General features: G+C 43.0%; 1 protein-coding gene across 1 annotated transcript in view; it reads right to left on the bottom strand.

Moving 5' to 3' along the window:
* LOC136878815 (protein piccolo) overlaps nt 1–24,798 on the bottom strand; it is a 585,629-nt gene that overhangs the window by 81,791 nt on the left and 479,040 nt on the right. Inside the window, exons 3-4 of the mRNA XM_067152311.2 lie at nt 16,762–16,823; nt 1,610–1,719 (exon numbers count right to left, since the gene is read on the bottom strand). Coding sequence (XP_067008412.2) covers nt 1,610–1,719; nt 16,762–16,823 — 172 coding nt within the window. The remainder of the gene's footprint in view (nt 1–1,609; nt 1,720–16,761; nt 16,824–24,798) is intronic.

Genomic DNA, 24,798 nt, shown 5'->3' with positions numbered 1-24,798 from the left:
CCCGCGGTTCGAATCTTGCATGCAGGATTTTTGAAATGAAAAATCACACCCAGCTGTTCATATTCCACATGAAATTGAAGGTCCCGTGGATATGATCACGAAATCGACAGTCACGTAAAGCTCCACGCTTTTTTGTTTCTACTGAGGGGTATAACTTGCCTTACAGAAGATCTAATAAAGCTCGAAACACGTAAACACGTTCTCGAAGAGATCTTTGTTGTGCAAATTTCGTAAATGATTCCCGAGATGAATGAATTACTACCGCACGCCTATGGTCTTTGTCGAGCTGCAAGTTCGAGAACTATGAGCAGGATTGTGTTTAAAATACACTTTTACCGAGTAAGTGTCTGCGTGGTTTGGGTCACGTAGCTATCAGTTTGAATTCGGGAGATAGTGGGTTCGAACCCCACTGTCGGCAGCCCTGAAGATCGTTTTCCGTGGTTTCCTATTTTCACACCATGGCGGGCCTGTACCTTCAATAAGGCCACGGTCGTTTCCTTCCCACTCCTCACCCTTTCCTATCCTATCGTCGCCATAAGACCTATCTGTAAACTGTGCGACGAAAAGCAAAATTGTAAAAAAGTAGAATACACTTTGAACAGAAAGAAGCACTGCTCCGATATTAATTGCCTACAAATTTGATGGTAGATTGCAATCTGTTCCAGAGAAGAATGATCAGACAGGACCGAAATTGTGTGACAGAGAGGGTGCGGTCAGTGTACATGCACTGTATGGCGGCAGAGAACTCGCTAAGGGGCACCCGACGGTAGACATTAAAATAAATAAAAGAAGTGAATGCAAGTGACGTCTTCGTAATGTAGTGCGACGTAAACGGCCTCTTATAATATTCGTGTATTGCGCTGGGTTTCTTATGGTGAGGTGGTCTGGACACCAATAGAAAAATATTATTAACAGTGTACCTAGGTATTACTGGTAGTCACAACGTACGGTACGTAACCGAACTTTGGTTCCGCCTTGCTGCATAGGCAACTTCTCTGACTTACCTGCCTATGGCGACAGACGCAATGGAAACGTTATGTTTGAAGTGCACTTCCATTTTAGGGACTGGTACGTTTCAAATTCATTCCTGAACTGTCACTAAGGAGCTGTGTGTTGCTATTATTTGGCGTCTTGGTGATTCAATGCGGCGTAAAAGATCGCATTTGTGATAAGGACGGAAGTGGGTTTTCCGTCTCGGCAACGCCCCAGCACACTGGACGCTCCATTACATACCGGTCCTTCTTTATCCGCCGTATTTTCCAGACCTTGCTTCAGTTGATTACTACCAGTTTACCAAAATCAAAACCCTGCTCATGTGGCAAAGGTTCACGTCAGCCGAAGAGGTGAAGAGGAATGTGGGAAATGACCAGAGATGTGCTACAAGATTGTTTCAAAAAATGGTATGGACGCTGGTAGAAGTGTGTATCCCTGTGCAAGGGACTTACTTTGAGGATGGCGTTGTGTAAAAGTTTCCGCGTCTTCTTTAATAAATGCGAAGGTGGTGTTTCGACTTTACTGGTACTTCATTCTCAGATCACGGTCACTTTTACTCCCGAAAGACATGTTACTTACACTCTACATATGATAAAAAGCTTTATTATGAATTCACCTCTGTATTTATGCGTACTGAAGGCAGTTGTCCGGAGCCTGGAGGCGGCGGCGGGGGTGGTGCGGGCGGCGCAGGGAATGACGGGGCCGAATTGGCCGTCACTCCATCACCTGAAACAAACATTAATATTATAATGATTCACGCAACTAAACAGCATCAGTCAGTCTATATTATAAAAAAAGGCCCTTTTCTTCTTTAAATCACAACTTACAGTATTTGAAGGATAAATTGACCGGGGAAACAATAAATGTATCAAATTTTCAGTTTAATGTCATACATATGTTTTCTGAGTTCATTTTAAATCAATTTACATTAATTTATGAAACAAATATTTAAGTTACAGTTAAATTAAGGAACATATAATTATATTTTCATATCAGTGCTTGAACAATGAGTTCACTCCTCAGATTCTGAAGAAAGAATATATCCTTGTAGTTTCTTACAGCAATGTAACTTTACAATTTTCCTCACTGTAGTCACCATGCTTCTAAATCGAATAGCCAGCTTTCTACCCACAGGGCAATGCCTTATTCCATTCTAATCTATATTTTCTATCAATTTATCAGAAAATAAGGCACTGCGAATTAGATCCACTGATTATTTTGATTTCATAATCATTTTTGATCATCATTTGTTTTAAATTCTAGTGAGTGGATACATTTTAAAAATTTAATTATCAGGTCATTTCGTTCCATCTCGTACCATTAGGAAACATCATCATCATCATCATCATCATCATCCATCCACAAGCCCTTTAGCTAGGGGGGCAAACAGTGCCATTTACCGAGCGAGTTGGCCGTGCGGTTAGGGCTGCGTAGCTGTGAGCTTACATTCGGGAGACGGTGGGTTCGAATCCCACCGTCAGCAGTTCTGAAGATAGTTTTCCGTGATTTCCCATTTTAACACCAGAAAAATGCTGGGGCTGTACCTAAATTAAGGCCAGAGCCATTTCATTGCCTTTCCTATCTTTCGATGTGTTAGTGCGACGTGAAGCCACTAGCAGAAAAGCACAGAAATGCATTTCGATGTTGGTATGAAACCTACCGGCGACAACTTGACAGCTACCCTGGTCGTTAGATAACTAATGCAAAATTTCGAATGAGAATTAAAGAGTTTTACACATGACAACGATAAATTATTGTCTAACTTCTTGTGACATTTATTAACGGCCTTCACAAGTTTTGTGTGTAGATTCCTAGCTCTGTGCTGATAAACATACGGTCAAGATACCAAAAGCGTTCAATTCAAGGACTGGGTAGGCCGTTACTTGTGTGCTGTCACGCCAAATATTCACGATCATTTGACAAAGAAAAACTATCAAACGACCTTCACATAATATAATACTGAATTCTCATTCGCATACTCTCCTCGTTGACATGCAGCTCATCAAGTGATCCGGGTCCCCATTTCGTAGCGAGTTCAACTTTTTCGTATACGTTCATGTTACCGTGCAGTTGTTAACCGAAAATCTAAATGAGTACAACATACTATACCCATAATATTAAAAGAAGCGTTTTGATTGACAGTGATGGACAGAGAATCATTACACGGTGTTGCCATGTTCGTTTCTCCTTTCCTTCGCTTCTGGCTCACTTGTTCGTTAAGACCGCTGTGTTATGTTGCGCGTAACTCAGACGTGAGAGGTTTGGCAACGCCAAACAACATGAACCGGCCAGCAGGCTCAATTCCATGGCAACCGCAGTGGGTTAGCCCACGTTTCCATGGCAACCATACCCCTTACTCCCTTCTCCCCACACTCCCTCCCTCTAAGAACTGCCAGAATGCATCTTACAATATTACGACTATACAAGCAGCAGTTGTCGCGAACACCGCTATAAGCTCCTCAATGACCCTGAAACATTGCAGCACTCACTCCACGTGGAGTAGACGTGCTAACGTCACTGTGCTCCTGCTTTACTGCTTACTGCAGAATTAAGTCAAATGAACGCAGCTTATTGGGGTCCGACTCATTGGCTGAATGGTAAGCGTTGAGGCCTTCGGTTCAGAGGGTACCGGGTTCGATTCCCGGCCGGGTCGGGGATTTTAATCGTGTTTGATTAATTCTTCTGGCTCGGGGACTGCGTGTTTGTGTTTGTTCCCACACTTTCCTCTTCATTTTCAGACAACATTCTACCAACAAGCACAGAAACACGCAATAGTGATCACATCCTTCCATATAAGGTTGGCACCAGGAAGAGCATCCGGCCGTAAAACAGGGACAAATCCACATGTGCGACACAGTTTGCACCCGCGACCGCACAGGTGTGAGGAAAGCTATATAAGAAGAATAATAAGAAGAACGCAGCTTATTGGTGTGGTCAGGAGGTTGCGCTACTCCGCTGACTACCAGAGAAGGTAACAGGGAAAGGAAACATGGACGTGAAACCTACGTCGATGATTCGACTTCCACGACGTGACCACACTGATGTGGGAGACGTAAAATAGAAAAATTGCTCAATAATGGTAAACGGCACCAGAGGAGGAGGAAGAAGAAGAAGAGGAAGGAAAAGGAGAGGAAATGGAGTTTATAATTTTCTCGCATTTCGCAATATTTTCCTTTCATTAAGGGGCTGTAAAATCGCTTTCCTTTTTTCTTCCATTAATCTTAAGAGAATGTTATTATTATTATTATTATTATTATTATTATTATTATTATTATTATTATTATTATTATTATTATTATTATTATTATTATTATAGACGATCTAGTTGTTTCATCCCTTGCAAACAATTTTTATTAAGTGCACATTTCTTGATGACATAGTCATCTTTTTAACTTATCTTCCTCAGTTATGTTATATGTAATACAAATTATACACATTTACTGTCCATATTTTCCATATTTCTGACTTTAGCACCAGTCTAGCTACGCCCCCGGTCAGTTAGTATTCTGTTCTGTTCTTTTCCAGTGAGCTTGCTACATCAAAATATCAATCGAAGCTAAATCTGTCAAATAAAATAATTATGTTAGCAGTTTAAAACTGAAAGTTTTATAGAACAGGTGGTAAAGTACAATTCTGCAGTACATGTCAATCCAGTGTCAGCACAAGTCGGAGATTTTGAATAAATCAGTATATTTCTACGGCTAAGCACCAAGCAGACAAGAAAATAAATAGGCCTACCGGTTTACATCAAACTTTTGTGTTGCAATCGACCAGTATCAGCAAACGAGTTGAATTCAACATTGGTTTAGAATAATAATAATATTGATTTTACGCCCAATTAACTACCTCTACGGGTTTCTGAGTCGCTAAGCTGCCAAAATTTTGTTCTGCAGGAGTTCTTTAACGTACCAGTGAATATGCCGACACGACGCTGAACCGGACTGAACCGGAATCGAACCCGCCAATTTGAGCTCTACCATCTGAGCTACCCAGCCCGTTACAATGGATTTTACCGTGCTCTCATTGGGTCGTCGGGCATGCCTCTTTGGAAAGTCAACTGTCCAGCATTCCGGCAGTTTCTAGAGGAATATGTAACCCACAGTATTTCAGATTAGTCAACCTTACGGAACCTGTATTTTATTTTTTATAGTATTCCGTATTTGTTCACACATAAGAAAATATAATTACATATATGTACAGTCACTCAAAAATAGAATGATCGAGCGGGCGGCCGTGCGGTCTGAGCCAAGTAGCTTTCAGCTTGTATTCGGGAGACACTGGATTCGAACCCCACTGTTGGCAGTTCTGAAGATGGTTTTCCGTGGTTTCCCATTTTCACACCAGGAAACCGCATGGAGGGTAAACGGATAAAATAAAATAAATGATATGCACTCAACCACATAAAGAACTGGCCGTCGCAGAAGATGGCATTCTTTCAAAATTCTCTTGATTGAAAAGACGAACATATTTTGCAGGTGGAAGGTTTCCAAGTATAATATCATTGGCCATCGGCTATCCACAGTTTTTGAATACCCTTGCGATTCGAGAATATATAAAATCATATATTTTTTGTCGATCAATTTTTTTTTGCGGTTGTGTGTACACATTTTTGAACATTTTAAGTACTTATAAATCCTAGCGCTGCCTGCCGCCATTACTATACTACCACAAGCTGTTGTACTTAGGTCTTTGAAATGTTTCTGTGATTCGAATTTTATGTAATATTTGAGTCCCCTGGCTGAGAGCCTACGTGGCTCAGGTGGCAGCGCGCCAGCCTCTCACCGTAGGGTTTCGTGGTTGAAATCTCGGTCACCCCATGTGAGATTTGAGCTGGACAAAGCCGAGGTGGGACAGGTTCTTCTCCAGGTACTTCAGTTTTCCCTGCCATCCTTCATTCCAGCAACACTGTCCAATATCATTTCATTTCATCTGTCAGTCGTTCATCATTGCCCCAGAGGAGTGCGACAAGATTCGGCAGTCGGCACAATTCCTATCCTCGCCGCTAAATGGGGACTTCATTCATTACTTTCCGGACCCGGTCGAATGACTGGAAACAGGCTGTGGATTTTCATTTTTTTTTTCATTCGAGTGCGGTGGCTATAATCACGTTATCAACAAGCACGTAAAACTGCAAGCTTGCTTATTTGGTCACGACGTACAGTAGCGCTTAATAACCAAGTTATAGAACCTACTTATAAAGTCAAGATTATTTTTCAATTTTCCTTGCGTGGCACCAACGATGGGATAGGAAAGGGCTGGACTGGGAAGGTACGGCTCGAGCATTTGCCTGTTGTGAAAATGGGAAACCATGGAAAACCATCCTCAGGGCTGCCGACAGTGGGGTTACGACTCATTACAATGATCAACAAGAAGGACTTAGCATCTTAGCATCCAACACGCGTTTTAAGACAACTGAAACATGTTGTTTCAAGATATGCAAACCATTTTTCTCTATCACCCGCCATTTTTGAGATATACGACATAAACTATTTACATAGGTTAACATTGTATCAAGGAAACTAACTCGCAGACAGAAGTTTCACTAGAGCATTGATTGCTACATGAAGTACTAATGAAGATGACTTTAGTTAAGATTAGTGCAAAAGCACATATTGTATTTGTCTGTTACATAGACGCACACGTAACAAAACAGATGTGTTGAGTTTATGAAGCCTCTGAACACCATAATATTCACTGTAACTAACAAGAAAAATAGAAGCAAATGAAAATGTCCGGCTATTTACGAAAAATACCGAAAAACAACGAAAACATTCCTCCATGCACGTTGTTCCATGAGAAATAAAAACTTTGTCAACATCTTCAAAACCTGACGTGATATAACAAAACGGTTTACGGATTTGAAATCAGCAAGGAAATCTGCAATAGAAACAGTAAACCTCATGTCAGATATTTGGCCGTTGTAAATCAGTGTAATCTGCAAAATGCAAGACCCAAAGCGCACAGACATTTGCTCGGTAAGTGAAGAAGTAATTTTCATTTTGTGGTATTGAATATCTCCTCGTTTAGCAGAGCACCTGTAGAATCTCCTCATCACAGATGGTGGATGACGCAGCTCGTGCTGCCCTTCAGCTGAAGGTCTTGGATAATGATCACGTAGGTCGCGCTCAACACAAGTCATGGTCCTCCGAGTGATTCATTCTTCGCTTTGTTCGTCTCCGCCGCTATCACACCTATCCGAGCTGGAGAGCTTCAACTCGAAATAAAATGGCATGACTCTCCTGACCTTGGTAACTTAGATGGCATGCAACTTTCAGGGCCGGTCTAAGGTGATCCGGAGATAATAATAATTTCGTGTGGCTATTACTAGCCGATTGCAGCCCTTGTAAGGCAGACCCTCCGATGAGGGTGGGCGGCATCTGCCATGTATAGGTAACTGCGTGTTATTGTGGTGGAAGATAGTGTTATGTGTGGTGTGTGAGTTGCAGGGATGTTGGGGACATCACAAACACCCAGCCCCCGGGCCATTGGAATTAACCAATTAAGGTTAAAATCCCCGACCCGGCCGGGAATCGAACCCGGGACCCGCGGAACCGAAAGCCAGTACGCTGACCATTCAGCCAACGAGTCGGACGATCCGGAGATGGAACATTAATACGAAAACTCCTATGTACTAATTCGAGATGTTTACAACAAGTGCAGTGGTTAATTCTTGTGGATTTTGGAGGAGGAAACGTTTAGTATCTTTTTTTTTTAAATTTCTTCAGTTTATTCCCTCTCTGAGTCCGGGGAAGAAACCAAACGGTAAATGGATAAAATAAAATAAATAATATGCATCACCACATAAGAACTGGCCTTCGAAGACTATGACTTTCTTTCACAATTCTCTTGTTTGAAATAGGTTGAACATATTGTGCAGGTTTTCCAAGTTTTCAAGTTCCAAACAACTTATATTATTATTTCTACTCCCCCTACCGAGCTCGATAGCTGCAGTCGCTTAAGTGCGGCCAATATCCAGTAATCGGGAGATAGTGGGTTCGAGCCCCACTGTCGGCAGCCCTTTTCCGTGGTTTCCCATTTTCACACCAGGCAAATGTGGGGCTGTACCCACGGCCGCTTCCTTCCAGTTCATAGGCCTTTCCTATTCCATCGTCGCCATAAGACATATCTGTGTCGGTGCGACGTAAATCAAATAGAAAAAAGAAAAAAGAAAATAAAAAATCTACTCCCCCTACCCCCCAAACCCCACGGCACTTAACGTCCTTGAAAGGGCTTTGGCCTGCCCAGCGACCGCTGCTCAGCCCGAAGGCCTGCAGATTAAGAGGGACCGTGTGGTCAGCACGACGCATCCTCTCGGCCGTTATTCTGGACTTTCGAGACCGGGGCCGCCATCTCACCGTCAGATAGCTCCTCAATTCTAATCACGTAGGCTGAGTGGACCTCGAACCAGCACTCAGGTCAAGAGAAAAATATCTGACCTGGCCGGGAATCGAACCCGGGACCTCCGGGCGAGAGGCAGGCACGCTACCACTACACCACGAAGCCGGCTATTATTTCTACCACCCTTCTGTATAAAAAGCGTTATTTCGCATTTTATTGTAGTGTTTCGTTTGCAAAAAATTCTATGAAATATTCCAGAAGGTATAACATAACCATTGTTGTAGAAACGTCTAGTTTGGACCAAAATATTATTCGTTTCCCAATGTTAATTAACTGTTAAAAAGCATTATAGTATAGGGACAGGGTGGCATTTTTTTAAAAGTTGCTTTACGTCGCTCCGACACAGATACTGTAGACGAATAAATTTGAGTGGTGTCTTTAAAAGTAGGAATGATCAAAATATCAAGAAAAAAATGGAATTCAAGAGAACAAATTGGGGCAAATATTTGTTTATAGGAAGGGGAGTTAGATATTGTAATAACTTACCTAGGGAGATGTTCAATACATTTCCAATTTCTTTGCAAACATTTAAGATTTTTTTTTCTTGCTAGTGGTTTTACGTCACACCGACACAGATAGGTCTTATGGCGACGATGGAACAGAAAAGGGCTAGGAGTGAGAAGGAAGTGGCCGTGGCCTTAACTAAGGCACAGCCCCAGTATTTGCCGAATGTGAAAATGGGAAACCACGGAAAACCATCTTCAGAGCTGCCGACAGTTGGGTTCGAACCCACTGTTTCCCGAATACTGGATACTGGCCGCACCGCATATGTTCAAATCGTAGTATGTCCCTAAACTTTCTGTCAAAACTGTACATGAAGCCTGTCTGCTGCTCCTTCCTCCCTCCACAGCCAGCCGTCACGAGCGTAGCAAGTAGTGTACCTGGTTCCTAGAGCATCGAATAGATGACCTATGCACAGAGATCCTGGTTCTGACCCAGAGTAATTAAGCTGAGACGACTAAAATACCCGACCAGGCCGGGAATAGAACCTGGGACCTTCTGGACCGTAGGCTTTAATGATGATTATTCAGCCAATTAGCCTGCGCCAGTTTAGTAATAGCAACAATCAGAAAACATTTTCTCGTACTTTTCAGGTGCTCAGTTGGAATACCTGAATACTGCGCCGAACCGAGTGGCACAGACGGCAGAGTCCAAGTTGGCCGGTTCGATCTGGGCTCAGTCCGATGATATTTTGAATATGTTGTGGCGGTAGATTTACCGGCAATAAAATAACTTAAGCGGGACGAAATTCTGGTAACTCCGCGTCACCGAAAATCATAAAAGTAGTTTGTGGGACGTCAAGCCAATATTATTACTGAATAGTGCACAGTGAAGGGGTTGCCTGGCCAAGGCGGTAAAAGCGTGCTCCGTTCATCCGGAAGGAGCAGCGTTCGATTCTCCATCAGTAAGTCGAACAATTTAAGAAAGGAGATTTCCACTTCTGAAAAGGTATATGGCCCTCGGGTTCACTTAGCCTACACCAAAAATGAGTACCAGGTTAATTGCTGGAGGTAGAGGGGGCCGGGCACAGAGCTAACCACCCTATCCCAATTAGTAGCCACTACTTCGTGGTCTGCATGGAGTGGAGATGGGTTGCAGTATCTTGTGGACCAAAGCAGGGCTCCACAAACACAGTGTCCGGCTCCATGGCTAAATGGTTAGCGTGTTGGCCTTTGGTCACAGGGGTCCCGGGTTCGCTTCCCTGCAGGTCCGGGAATTTTAACCATCATTGGTTAATTTCTCTGGCACGGGGGCTGGGTTTCTGTGCCGTCTTCATCATCATTACATCTTCATCACGACGCGCAGGTCGCCTACGGGTGTCAAATTGAAAGACCTGCACCTGGCGAGCCGAACGTGTCCTCGGACACTCCCGGCACTAAAAGCCATACGCCATTTCATTTACAAACACAGTCCATCCTTTCATCACTAGTCAGTCTCTGAGGCGGAGGTATGGAAATCCATAGCTTGTTTCCAATTTTAACCGGATCAGGAATGGAATTAATGAAGCCCCCATCCAGCGCTGAGGATAGGATCTGCGTCGGCTGCCGAGGCCTATCGTACTCCTCTGGGGTAGTGATTAATGACTGACAGATGAAATGAAATGATATTGGATAGTGTTGCTGGAATGGAAGATGACAGGGAAAACCGGAGTACCCGGAGAAAGCCCTGTCCCGACTCCCCTTTGACCAGCACAAATCTCATATGGAATGACCGGGATGTGAACCGCGAAACCCGGCGGCGAGAGGTGGGCGCGCTGCGGCCGAGCCACGGAGGCTCATCTTTCACAGACAGGTCTTCTTTCTTTACTGGTGGTAATTATTTTCTTACCTTTTTGTTAGGAACACTTTTTAGCTTGCATCTTTTACCTTAACTTTTCAGATAAGCATTAGTAGGCCGTAATCGATGTGCAAATTGCCTTCCTCCGAGCATAAACTGCCTTGATAAAGTCTACCATCAAAGTAGGCGAAATGATTGCATTTAATACGAATATCCTGTGCCATAAGAGGTCAAAATTGTATAACAAGCAGTGTGTTGCCCGGTTATTTACGGAGAACACCTGTGTGAATAAAGAGTTCCGTAATAATAGCTATTTTACTCGAGCTGTAGAGAGAATTCAAACTGCCTCGGTGGCCTGGAGGTAAACAAAAGAACTCGGCCTTAGACATCGTCAGAAAAGTCCTACATTCGCTGGTAGACAGTAGCGTAATCAAGCAGGCCGATTAAATACTACCACTTAAGAAGGCCAGTAGCTAAGGCTAAACGGGTGCTCTTCCTTCTGCGGATCAGTGCTCGAGTGTCGGCTTCTTGATCCCAAGATAGCGGCTTCGAACCCGGGAGAGGTAGCGGGATTTTTTGAAAAGGCCAGACAAAATGTTCATCCGGCACTCCATATCGTACAACACATTTAGTGTGTTTACTCGGCAAAATTAATTAAAACTCAGTCATAGATCACCCAAGAGAGAGAGAGATCAGGTTCTCTCTCCCATCTTCTTCTTTTACTACCGCTTTTTCCCACACCTGTGGGGACGTGGGTGCGAACTGCGGCGTACATGTGACCTTGGTCCTGTTTTACGACCGGATGCCCTTCCTGACGCAACCCTATATGGAGGGATGTAATCACTATTGCGTGTTTCTGTGGTGGTTGGTAGTGTAATGTGTTGTCTGAATATGATGAGGAGAGTATTGGGACGGACACATACACCCAGTCCCCGAGCTAGAAGAATTAATAAGAAGCGATTAAAATCCACGACCAGGCCGGGAATCGAACCCGGGACCCTCTGAACCGAAGGTCAGTACGCTGACAATTCATCCAACGAGTCGGACAATGTTCTCTCTCCCATCTGGTATAGTAAAACGGAACGTTGAAATCGATAAGCAGGCAGCCTACACACAGCAACTGAGACCTTAACGATCACGTTATTACAATCTCTAAATACCCTCATAACCTTATGAAGAGATCTGTAACCTTTATATACAATCTCTATGGTTACCCCGATGAAGATATTTCCTTATATCAACACCTATATATTTTCAGCAGTCTTCGTTGAGGTACATTCACTCAGTCAACACAGTTATTAACATTCAGGAAACTTTTCTCATCATCATCATCATCTGTTTACCCTCCAGCGAGGGATCCCACCTTTACCGCCTCAAGGGCAGTGTCCTGGAGCTTCAGACTCTTGGTCGGGGGATACAACTGGGGAGTATGACCAGTACCTCGCCCAGGCGGCCTCACCTGCTATGGTGAACAGGAGCCTTGTAGGGGGATGGGAGGATTGGAAGGGATAGGCAAGGATGAGGGAAGGAAGCGGCCGTGGCCTTAAGTTAGGTACCATCCCGGCATTCGCCTGGAAGTGAAGTGGGAAACCACGGAAAACCACTTCGAGGATGGCTGAGGTGGGAATCGAACCCACCTCTACTCAGTTGACCTCCCGAGGCTGAGTGGACCCCGTTCCAGCCCTCGTACCACTTTTCAAATTTCGTGGCAGAGCCGGGAATCGAACCCGGACCTCTGGGGGTGGCAGCTAATCACGCTAACCACTACACCACAGAGGCGGCTAGGAAACTTTTCTTCTTGGTGAAAACTACAAACTGACTTTTCACCCCGTTTATCAGCATACCCTTGTCTGGCACCATCTCACAATTTCGTCCGTTTTTTTTTTTTTTACAGTTGCTCCCACTCCTTTATCTCCCTGTGGGTGGAGGCGGTAGAATACACCCATGGTATCCTCTGCCTATCGTAAGAGGCGCCTAAAATGGGGCCCCAGGGTCCCTCAACTTGGGAATGGAGTGAGGGTGACAGGGCCCACTTAATTGTGCCAGTCTCCTCACTTTAACCTTTCCTATACGACCTCCCTCCGCCAACTCGTGTCTCTTCCGACTCCGACAGTATTAGGTTTTTCGAGGCGTTGGGAGTCTTTCAATTTCACTCTCTTCGTGGGCCTTCTTTTTCTTTTATCGATACCTTCATTTTTCGAAGGATTGGACCTTTTCGTTTTTTTCCTCGAATTAGTGTTAATAGAAGAGGGTTGCCCAGTTGTACTTATTCTTAAAACAATAATCATCATCATTTCACAATCCTGCAATTTATTTATTACTCTATGCGGTATGACATAATCCGCAAAAAGCCTTATCTGCGATTCCAGTTCTTCTTTATTCATATCATATGAAGTGTCCGTTCGAAAGGTATTTCCACCTTAAAGAAGTTGTGGGGTAAAGCACAAGAAAAGTAAAATAGAAAGGCACATGGAACGTACCCATGATTGGGTTTGGTACACATTTTAAGGAATTACATCTTCCTGGTCTACCCTGCTCATGACAATCGATAATGTTCAAGTACTGTAATGCATGTGGGAGAAATATTGATTTATGCTTTGGAAGTGGAAATAGCACCTTTTGAACGGACACTGCTTATTTATAGCCTACAGCATATAAGAAAATATAAAGGTCCAACTACACCGCTTTGCGGCACCCCTCTCTTAATCATTGGAAGGTCAGATAATTAATATGAAATAATCACAGAATATTTTCGCCCTTCACGCTTTTAACCGTGTATTAACCATTTAGTTATCGTTTATAGGTACAAACGTATGAAGCCGACCGTATCATACATTCTCGTGTGAAGCTAGAAATTATACGCGGGGCACAGTACAGAAACAAAATGAAAACAGGTTTAAATAGAAAAATATGAGCCTACAATGGCAAATATAAATACTGTATACTACTTTTTGTTGCCTGCTGCCATTTCTTGATGGATACAGTACTTTTGTATCCATCCCTTGGCACAGGCCAGAGTAAACTGTAGCTTTCACCGAAGTTCCTGTCTCATCCATGGCTGTGACAATATGGAAGCTTCTGGGGTATGGGTGGTCCTGAGTAATGACATTCAGAACACGACTTGTGAATCTGAGTGTTATGAAAGGTGTTGCTCATATGGTCAGTCGTGCTGCAATAGCACTTTCTGACTCAGTGAGGAAAGCAATGGCAAACTACCTCACTCCTCGTCTTGCCTAGTATGCCTCATTTTAGTGCTGCCATTGGATTTTGCGGTTTCCTTATAACCACATAACCTTTGGTGGTGCTATTTGAGGATCCAACCAGCCTTTGGGCTGATGACCTAACAGACAGACAGAGTACTTTTTGACCCGAAATCTCGGTTAGCACACCTTAAGGAAGGAGACGTATATTCCGTATTTCTTCCAATAGTTCACTGAACTACATTAGGCCTAATTACACCAGTGGTGTATGGGAAAGAGCACAGCCATGACGAAGCTATAATTCTCGATAAATGTTACATAAGTACGGAATTCACGAATGATGAGAGAGGCATGAATTGTTAATGATCATTACTCTTTTATATCTGAAGCTTACTCGTGCATAATCGCTAATGATATGGGATGGCTGTTAGACGAAGTAATTTCCCGTGTCTGGAGTATCTCAAACTTGAAAGAACGAACCCACCAGATTGGGATGGGAACGTTTCACCACCAATCATTAAACAGGTTTGTGCTAGTACCAGTTAATACGCAGGCATCTGAATTGGTTAAAACAGGCGTTTATTGAAATTTCTTCCCTTCAAACAACCAACACAGTACAGTAAAATTTGGAGCAATAAAGAGGGAAAAGTTTTGAAGTCCCTGTGGCAACTGTTGTAAGTCTACTTGTTAATAATAATAATAATAATAATAATAATAATAATAATAATAATAATAATAATAATAATAATAATAATAATAATAATAATAATAATAATAATAATGTCTGTCAGGTCATCAGCCCAGAAGCTGGTTGGATCCTCAAATAGCACCACCAAAGGTTATGCGGTTATAAGGAAACCTCAAAAACCAATGGCAGCACCAAAATGAGGCGTACTAGGCAAGACGAGGAGTGAGGTAGTTTGCCATTGCTTTCCGCACTGGGTCAGAAAGTGCTATTGCAGCACGACTGACCCCATGAGCAACACCTTTCATAACACTCAGATGCACTAGTTGTGCTCTGAATGTCATTACTCAACACCACCCATACCTCAGCAGCTTCCATATTGTCACAGCCATGGATGAGACTGGGACTTCGGTGGAAGCTACACTTTTACTCTGGCCTGTGCCAAGAGATGGATACAAAAGTACTGTATCCATCAAGAAATGGCAGCAGGCAAAATAATAATAATAATAATAATAATAATAATAATAATAATAATAATAATAATAATAATAATAATAATAATAATAGTGGTTATTGCCAGCCTGATAAGGTAAACTCGTGTTCTCGTGTTCCTCGGTGTGGGGCAACTCTTTTCAAGCACAACCCCAACAGAGGTGAGCTGCTAGTGCATTTTCAACAACATGCCATCCCTCCTACCAATCTTAAATCTCTGGCAGTACCAGGAATCTAACCAGGGCTTCCGAGGACGGCAGCTAATAGCGATAACCGCCACGCTATGGAGGAGGACACTAACCTAGTGCAGCCCTTGCAGGGCAGACCTTCCGATTTCGCGTCCGATGTTCGGAAGGTTATGGGTTCATATGCCATGGTGTCTGGTTGTCCATTTTTGTTCTAATATCATCCGCGAAAAAGCCTTACCTGTGATTCCAGTTCGTCTTTATTCATGTCATTTATATACGAGGGCAGATCAGAAAATAAGTTGCACTTCCCAGTTATGGCCATTTATTATACCACCTATACAACAGCAACACGACTACAACGACATACACTGTAACGTCACTTTTCCACATAGTTTCCAAGAGACTCCAAACATTTCTGCGAACACACGACCAGCTTGTCGATGCCGGATGCATGGAAATTTCCTCCAGCATTCTGCGACCACTCGGAGACAGCGGCCTTCACCTCCCCATCGGTCTGGAAATGTCGACGTATGAACTAATGATGATTCGAATTGAGAGTGGGCAGTACAAATCTAATCAAAAGAAGGTAAAGTTGAAAAAAAAAAAGCCCTCAAGACTTAAAATAGATTAAAAGGGCCAATAAATCAAAAATCGCCGCGTGGGGGGACCCTCCCTTCGCCCCCGCGATTTCGCACTCTGGCCACAATTGCGTATTAAATTAAGAAATCACTATTGAATTTGATATGTCATTATCATTTAAAATTAATATCCTCTATTTTCTTATAAAAATTTCTCATGTAATAATTCAGCTCTTTTATTTTGAGGAATTGCCATATTTGCTTCTTGAATAAATATATATTTGCGTCCTTTGTGATCCATGGCTATATGGTTAGCGTGCTGGCCTTTGGTCACAGGGGTCCCGGGTTCGATTCCCGGCAAGGAATTTTAACTGCCATTGGTTAATTTCGCTGGCACGGGGACTGAGTGTATGTGTCGTTTTATCATGTTATCCTCATCACGACGCGGAAGTCGCCTACGGGCGTGAAATCGAAAGACCCGCACCTGGGAGCCAGACATGCCCTCGGACACTCCCGGCACTAAAAGCCATACGCCATTTCATTTTCATTTTTGCGTCGTTTGTAATTATTAGTATATTTTAAATGTTATTGTACTAATTACGGATCTTTGTAATTCAGCGCTATGCGGTTGCTGATCCTAAATAAATATTAAGCGTAGATCTGTAGAAAATTACTTTGCCAATGCAGTTTTAAAAATTGTATCTTCTGTAGGTGCTGAAGTGGAAGAAGACACGAAAGTTTCTGGATCAATGTTTGTTGAAATGACGGATTGCCACTCACAACTTCATGAGCATTTCCGAACGTTGCTAATAAAATTTTGATTAGCTTTTATGTTTATTTCCACTCACTAAAGAAACTACGTGGTTGCACGTCACCATTTAACTGTGGGCTTGGATCCGTAATCCCGACATTCATTCTGACCCATCACATAAACAACATTTGTCACTCACCTGACGGGGCGCCTGGACCTGGACTTGGAGTGCCGCCTCCCGAAATCTGGCTGGACTGACGTCTGCAACAAAGAGAAAAGATGCAATTAGTTCCACAATCAAGAAAATTCAGCACGATTATAAGAGGCACCGAGGAGCCTATGAAAGTGAATATATTACAACGTTAGCAACACTGTTAAATAGTGAATAGTTTCAGCAAACAATCTCCATGCAGGACATTAAAGCCTCACGAGGACCACTGTATCTGTAACAATGGCACTGAGTAGGGTAGAGGATATCGTGTCCCCTTTGTACTCTGGAATCAGCTTGGCATTCATTTCTGGTGTACCGGCCGAGTTGGCCGTGCGGTTAGGGGTGCGTAGCTGTGAGCTTGCATCCCGGAGATAGTGGGTTCGAGCCCCACTTACTGCTGCTCTGAAGATGGTTGTCCGTGGTTTCCCATTTTCATACCAGGCAAATGTTGCGTTTGTACCTTAATTAAGGCCACGGCCGAATTTAATTACAGGGATGTAACATTTCACCGTGAACAAAAAAAAATGCTCGTGACGTCATAATTATGACATTACACTACCCCTTTTCCTTCTATAGACAGCAAAGTGACGTAAGCCAGGGTCGCCAACACTTCTGCGCGGAAGGTATGTGGCGTAACAAACCCGCAGTCCTTATGAACTTGGGTTCATCTAAATATGCACATATCCGCGGCACGTAATGGATTATTCAAAAATGCATACCATGGCGTATAAAAGTAATCTTGTTTTTCTTTCTTTCTTTCTTAATCTGTTTATTGTCCAGGGTTGGCTTTTCCCTCGGACTTAGCGAGGGATCCCACCTCTACCGCCTCAAGGGCAGTGTCCTGGAGCTTCAGACATCGGATCGGGGGATACAACTGGGGAGAATGATCAGTACCTCGCCCAGGCGGCCTCACCTGCTATACTGAACAGGGGCCTTGGTGGGGGATGGGAAGATTGGAAGGGATAGACAAGGAAGAGGGAAGGAAGCGGCCGTGGCCTTAAGTTAGGTACCATCCCGGCATTTGCCTGGAGGAGAAGTGGGAAACCACGGAAAACCACTTCCAGGATGGCTGAGGTGGGAATCGAACCCACCTCTACTCAGTTGACCTCCCGAGGCTGAGTGGACCCCGTTCCAGCCCTCGTACCACTTTTCAAATTTCGTGGCAGAGCCGGGAATCGAACCCGGGCCTCCGGGGGTGGCAGCTAATCACACTAACCACTACACCACAGAGGCGGACTAATCTTGTTTTTAATTTTAAATATTCCGAAAAATATAATTATATGATCTATTTTCTACGTCACTGAACAGGTAAGAAGTGTTGTTAGGCGTTGAAAGGAAGAGATTTCTGAGCAGTACTCTCAATAAGGTAAGTAAGCTGCTTATTACACTGAATGATTTTGTTGTATTCTGCTTCCATGCTATTGAAACAGGCCGTCGTTCCACAATCCGTGACTTCACGTCCTGTAACCCCAAGTGGTAACCATTTTCAAGGTTGGTACCGCTGAAAAAAGTCTCGAGCGCATGTGTAGATCGAAGAAGGAGGGGTGGTTCGCCAGTATCACGTGCTCGTAATCATGGTACCGGGTACCATAACTGTCAGTTCAAGATTTGATATGTATTTAATTAATGACTCGTGTGTGCACAGTGTGGGGTATTGTGTATTTAACTAATTAACGAATGATTCGTACATATTCAAAGTGAATGTGTGTGTTGTTTTAAGTGGAGTTTAATTGCGTATGGCAGTGCGATAAAACTAACCTTGCGAATGATTTGAAATTCAAGTATGCTGGTTTTGCAGACGATTTAGACAGTACGTGCAGTGGATATCATACTAACTTTTTACAGTAATCTGTGAGTACCATTTGAATACACTACTTCCTACTCTTGCTACTGTGCGAACTTGCAGTATAATGTCTCCGTTTTAATTTTTCTGTACAAGTAGAACATAAAGGAAGGAGCTCTCCTCGCTGTTGCTTCCGTATCGTTTCATATCGTTCGTACATGCTTTTCTCATTCCTAAACATGCACCCGCGTTGGTAAATTGCTCCATAATGATCGAGCACTAAAGCTGTATCGAAGCAATCTTTCATGTTTTGTTACTTTGTTGTTAATTTCCAGTATTTTAATGGTTCGTTACGATTTCTATGGCGAATTTATATCATCAGTATGCATTATGTAACGTGAAGTGATCGGGTGTGCTTGGTTTGTATTTTTATGCAAATTTAAATGCCAGCTGGTTAGCTCGTGACGTCATGGTTTCATCATGGTTGACTTTCAACTAGTTGAAAGGATGTCCTGACTGTGAACTATGACGTCATAAACATTGACTATCATGCCAAATATTGTCATTTGATAGTCACTTATGAATTGCGAAAAATAATAATTTTCTCATCTAAGATCCTTTTTTTGAACATGGTAGAATTCGCCCTTAATGTTACAAAAATTTCTGAGACCCGAATTGGCGATAGTTGGCTTGTGTACCGTACCCCTGCTGTCTTCCTTTTGAAGGGATTAATTATTTGCCATAATATCAGCTTTGTAGCCCCCGTGGCACAGGCGGCAGCACGCCGGCCTCTCACCGCTGGATACTATGGTTCAAATCCCGGTTACTCCATGTGAGATTTGTGCTGGACAAAGCGGAGGCAGGACAGGTTTTTCTCCGGTTTTCCCCGTCATCTTTCATTCCAGCAACACTCTCCAATACAGGCTTCGGCAGCCGGCACATTACCTATCCTCGCTGCTAGATGGGGGCTTCATTCATTCCATTCCTGATCCAGTCGAATGACTGGAAACAGGCTGTGGAGTTTCAATATCAGCTTTGTGTTTTAATGTGTCAATCATTCATGTCAAGGTAAAGTTACTTTGTGGTGTGAGGTTATGGTTGAGGTTATGCTCTCGTATGCTACGCGAACTAGGGGTATAAGATCATTATTTACAACATAGTAAGTACTTGAAAATAAAAACATGTGATTTATAATGTACTGGGAATGGAAATAGTAGAACTGCAAATCGTCATTAGTAGGTGAGAGGGGGGGTGGGAGTTAGGACGTGGTTTGGAGGGGTGTAAGTATGAGATGGGAGAGAGGAGGGAGATGCTGTGGTAAGCATAACTGGATGTGCGTCGGAAGTTACTCCTCTGCGCTTTCTGTTTATAATAGTAGTAAAGTATTGCACACAATGAGCATTGTGGCGCTATCTCCGATTGCAGACTAATACTACAAGTGCCATTGGCTTGGCACCAAAATTTATTGAGTTTCATCTCTATTCTATTATGTCCTCTTAGGTTGGGATTTCCTGGCCTGCTGGGCTGGTCAACCCGTGGTCAGATTTTGCAGATTTATTCAAGGATAGTCATCAGTTACTGAGGACGTGTTTGGTGCTCTCAATACGCAAAATAAATTTGTAGAGAGTACAGTGTTACAAATAAAACGGGAAAGAAAAATGACGGATTTCTCTTCAATACGAAGTTGTCTTCTTCTTAATATGTTTACCCTCCAGGGTCGGTTTTTCCCTCGGACTGAGCGAGGGATCCCACCTCTACCGCCTCAAGGGCAGTGTCCTGAAGCTTCAGACTCTGGATCGGAGGATATAACTGAAGAGGATGACCAGTACCTCGCCCAGGCGGCCTCACCTGTTATGCTGAACAGGGGCCTTGTGGGGGGATGGGAAGTGTGGAAGAGATAGACAAGGAAGAGGGAAGGAAGCGGCCGTGGCCTTAAGTTATGTATCATGCCGGCATTTGCCTGGAGGAGAAGTGGGAAACCACGAAAAACCACTTCGAGGATGGCTGAGATGGGAATCGAACTCCCCTCTTCTCAGTTGACCTCACGGAGCTGAGTGGATCCCGTTCCAGCCCTCGTACCACTTTTCAAAGGGGCAGAGCCGGGAATCGAACTCGGGGCCTCCGGAGGTGGCAGTTAATCACGCTAACCACTACACCACAGAGGCGGACGCGCAATAAATTAACAAACGGAATGTGATTGCGCGTGTTGTGTTTTCGTTGATACCAATTATTTACAGTACTTAATGTAGGTTTAAAAATAAAATGACTAAAAATAAATTGCTGAACTTAATAAAAATATTCCTCCCATATACAGGGTTATTCATCAAAGTTGTCCACCTCATATAATTCGTGAACGGTTAAAGATATTGACATTTTGTTTTCACTTTCAGTAATGTTACCAAAGGGCTAATAACCGGGCTGTGCCATGACGTTAATATTTTCTGACATCATGTTACTAACTTCACTTTTTTTAAACGGTACCACACTATTTTATAGGGCCGATGGCCTTAAATGTTAAGCCTCTTTAAACAACAAGCATCATCATCATCATCATCATCATCATCACATCATCATCACACTATATTGTACACATAGCCTTAAATCTACAAACATTACAAATTTAGCACAGTGATTATTTTGAAAATCAGACACGTACTTCTCGAAAAAAAAAAAATCAAACATGCCTCATTGGCCAGCTGAGGACTCACCTATTCGATTCGCGCTAAGTATGAAACATGAGCTAGCTATTGGCATACAGAGTTGCTAGAAAGGTATTCTCTCTACTATGCTCATAAATACACTATGATAAAATGTACGATTTAAGACCTTTAATATCTCCGTAGGTAACTGGCAAATGAAAAACGTATGTAGACTTTGAGCTACAGCAAATAACATAGCCCTGTGAACGTAATTCAAGTATAGTACGCGAAACTTTTCTTGAGCCCTGAGGTCCAAAGTGCTGAATGGGAACTAGGGCTCACAACTTAGACGATATTTTGTCACAGATACTTCCGTAACAGCGTATGTGATATATCGGTGACAAAGTAGCAGGCTGTGATTTATCGACCATCTCTAGTAAAAAAAACTATATCAAGCAAGTCTATAAAGGGGTGATCTCTCTCTACACGTATGATCACTGATACGTCATCGTTGATAACACGTGTCAGACCTTGACTTTAGCCGGGCTGAGTGGCTCAGACGGTTAAGGCGCTGGCCTTCTGACCCCAACTTGTCAGGTTCGATCCTGGCTCAGTCCGGTGGTATTTGAAGGTGCTCAAATACGTCAGCCTCGTGTCGGTAGATTTACTGGCACGTAAAAGAACTCCTGCGGGACTAAATTCCGGCACCTCGGCGTCTCCGAAAACCGCAAAAGAGTAGTTAGCGGGACGTAAAACAAATAACATTATTATTATAGACCTTGACTTTCACCTACTGCAGACTGCACTATTCCTTGCATGTACACTGCTCAATTCACTGATAAATTTGGTAAATAAACCTTGTCCTAGATCGTTACGTAAACCCTCTCCCTGGTCTGGCAAGGTTCGCTCCTTTTAAGGCGGACAGGCGCCTTCAGCCAGCCAGCGGTTACAAGGTGACGTAACCGGGTACACATCGCACAACTCAGTTGCTATTTGCAAAACTAATGAATACATATGCTTGCTTCAAGTCACCTAGGTCTGTAAGACAGTGATTGAATGACCTTGAACTCAGCTGCATTCTACCTGCGTACTCATTGGAAACACAATTAGCTTCCTGAAAACGCTAAACTCACGTAGATAATGTATTATTATTATTATTATTATTATTATTATTATTATTATTATTATTATTATTGGGCGAGTTGGCCGTTCGATTAGGGGCGCACAGCTGTGAGCTTGCATCCGGGAGAGACTGGATTCGAACCCCATTGTCGGCAGCCCTGAGGATGGTTTTCCGTGGTTTTCCATTTTCACACCAGGCAAATGTTGGGGTTGTACCTTACTTAAGGCTACGGCCGCTTCCGTCACACTCCTAGGCCTTTCCTATCCCATTGTCACCAAAAGACCTATCTGTGTCGGTGCGACGTAAAGCAAATTCTAAATAAAATTGAAAATTAAAAAATACATTTGTCTACCCTCCTGGATTTCTACCGCCTCAAGGGCAGGGTCTGGGAAGTGAGACATAAGTGAGTATAAGTTACGTTCCATCCCGGCCGGTATTTGTCTGAAGAATAAGTGGGAAACGACGGAAAACAACTTCGAGGATGGCTGAATCGAACCCCCTCTACTCAGTTAACCTCCCGAGGCTGAGTGGACTCGTTGTAGTCCTCGTACCACTTCTCAAATTGTTTGGCAGAGCCGGGAATGGTAAATAATCACTTTAACCACTTCACCACAGATGTGTATTATTATTATTATTATTATTATTATTATTATTATTATACAGCAATAGTTGAGTTTCTTCTGAAAAAGCATCGCTTTTAACTATCTAACGCTAACCGAATGTTTAGCAATTGTGTGTTTGGTTAAAGTAATAATCAATCACGATGCTATGTAGAAAACGATGTCCATAAAAAGTTACGGAAGGCCGGGGCCTTGATCCCGTTCATTTGTCACCGCTCCATTTGTAATTCTCCGAGGTCGGAACTGTTACTTCGAACTTCTACAAGTGGCATCCCTCCTGCACCGTGAAGCACAGGACATGCGTTGAGGTACGAAGAGATTTCCACCTCCCATTTTCACTCCTATCTAACTGGGCGAGTTACGGGGAGTTAAGTATTTAAAGTAGGTACGGAGTTGCAATGAACTAAGCGAAGTTCTGAGCAAATCAATCTTCGTCTTATAGTGTTGTGTCCTTAACGAAGTTTGGTGATCATTGTGGTAAATATGTTTGTGTCCTGAGCTATTATAATAAATTATTGTAGATTCAGATCTGTCCACTGTGGTTTATTAGAGAAGTCCTTCGCCTGCTTTTTCCTTTCTTTCCTTTTATCTTCCCGTCCATTACAAGCTAAAGCATTCGTATCTTTTATGTCTAATGTCGTGGCCAAGATATGCTGCTTTTCTTGTTTAAATGCTGTCAAACAGCTCACGTTTCGATTCTGTTTTGTGTAGTACTTCTCGGTTGGTTATTCGTGCTGTCTATGGTATTTTCAGCATACGTTGACATATCCACGTCTCAAAAAATTTCGGTTTATGTTCTACAGCTGTTTTGATAGTCCACGATTCTACTCAATACAGGAGGACAGATAAAACATAACATTTAACAAATCTCATTCGTATATTTAAATTGAGAACTTCCGAGACCTAGTCATAAGTTACTGGTCCTTCCGATATAAAAAGCTAATCTGGTGAATATTAAATACTGTATGTGCGGACAGGAAAATCAACTGATAAACTAAACCTTCATTTCGACAGATGACTGCCATAGAAATGTACATAAAAGGCGAAGTGTAATATAGTAGTATAGGCTATTTAGCTTGTTTATATGTAATAAATAATAACTATTTATTTAGTATATAATATAAGATAAAAATGTTCATAGAATTATTTACGGAAACGAACAGATACACTCATTCTGAAGTTCGCAAAATACTTTGCAGCTCTATGACCGGACGGGAAATCCAATAGCAGCTTTACTGGATACACTGTGAAAGTCTCCTATTGTCATTTCGAAAGCTGGACGCGAGAATTTGAATGTGATCTACAGATAGTTGTCTTTCGCTAGTCACAGGAAGTAGAGGTTTTCCATTCAGCTGGATTTCACTTCTACCCTGGCCGGTTTTCATTTCTTTTTCTTTCTTTCTTTCTTTCTTTCTTTCTTTCTTTCTTTCTTTCTTTCTTTCTTTCTTTCTTAATCCGTTTACCGAACAGGGATGATTTTCCCTCGGACAAAGCGAGGGATCCCACCTCTACCGCATCAGGAGAAGTGGCCTGGAGGGCGAGACTTTGTGTCGGGGGATACAACTGGGAAGGAGGACAAGTACCTTACCCAGCCGGCCTCGTGGGGGATGGGAAGATTGGAAGGGATAGACAAGGAAGAGGGAAGGAAGCACTGTGGCCTTAAGTTAGGTATCATCCCGGCATTTTCCTGGAGACGAAATGGGAAACCACAGAAAACCACTTCGAGGATGGCTGGGGTGAGAATCGAACCCCCTCTACTCAGTTGGCCTCCCGAGTCTGAATGAACACCATTCCAGTCCTCGTACCACGTTTCAAATTTCGTGGCAGAGCCGGGAATGGAACCCGGGCTTCCGGAGGTGG

This window comes from Anabrus simplex, chromosome 8, assembly GCF_040414725.1.
Source record: "Anabrus simplex isolate iqAnaSimp1 chromosome 8, ASM4041472v1, whole genome shotgun sequence".
Taxonomy (NCBI): Eukaryota; Metazoa; Arthropoda; class Insecta; order Orthoptera; family Tettigoniidae; genus Anabrus; species Anabrus simplex.
Note: the sequence above shows the minus strand (reverse complement) of the source record. Positions and strands in the feature narration are given on the sequence as shown.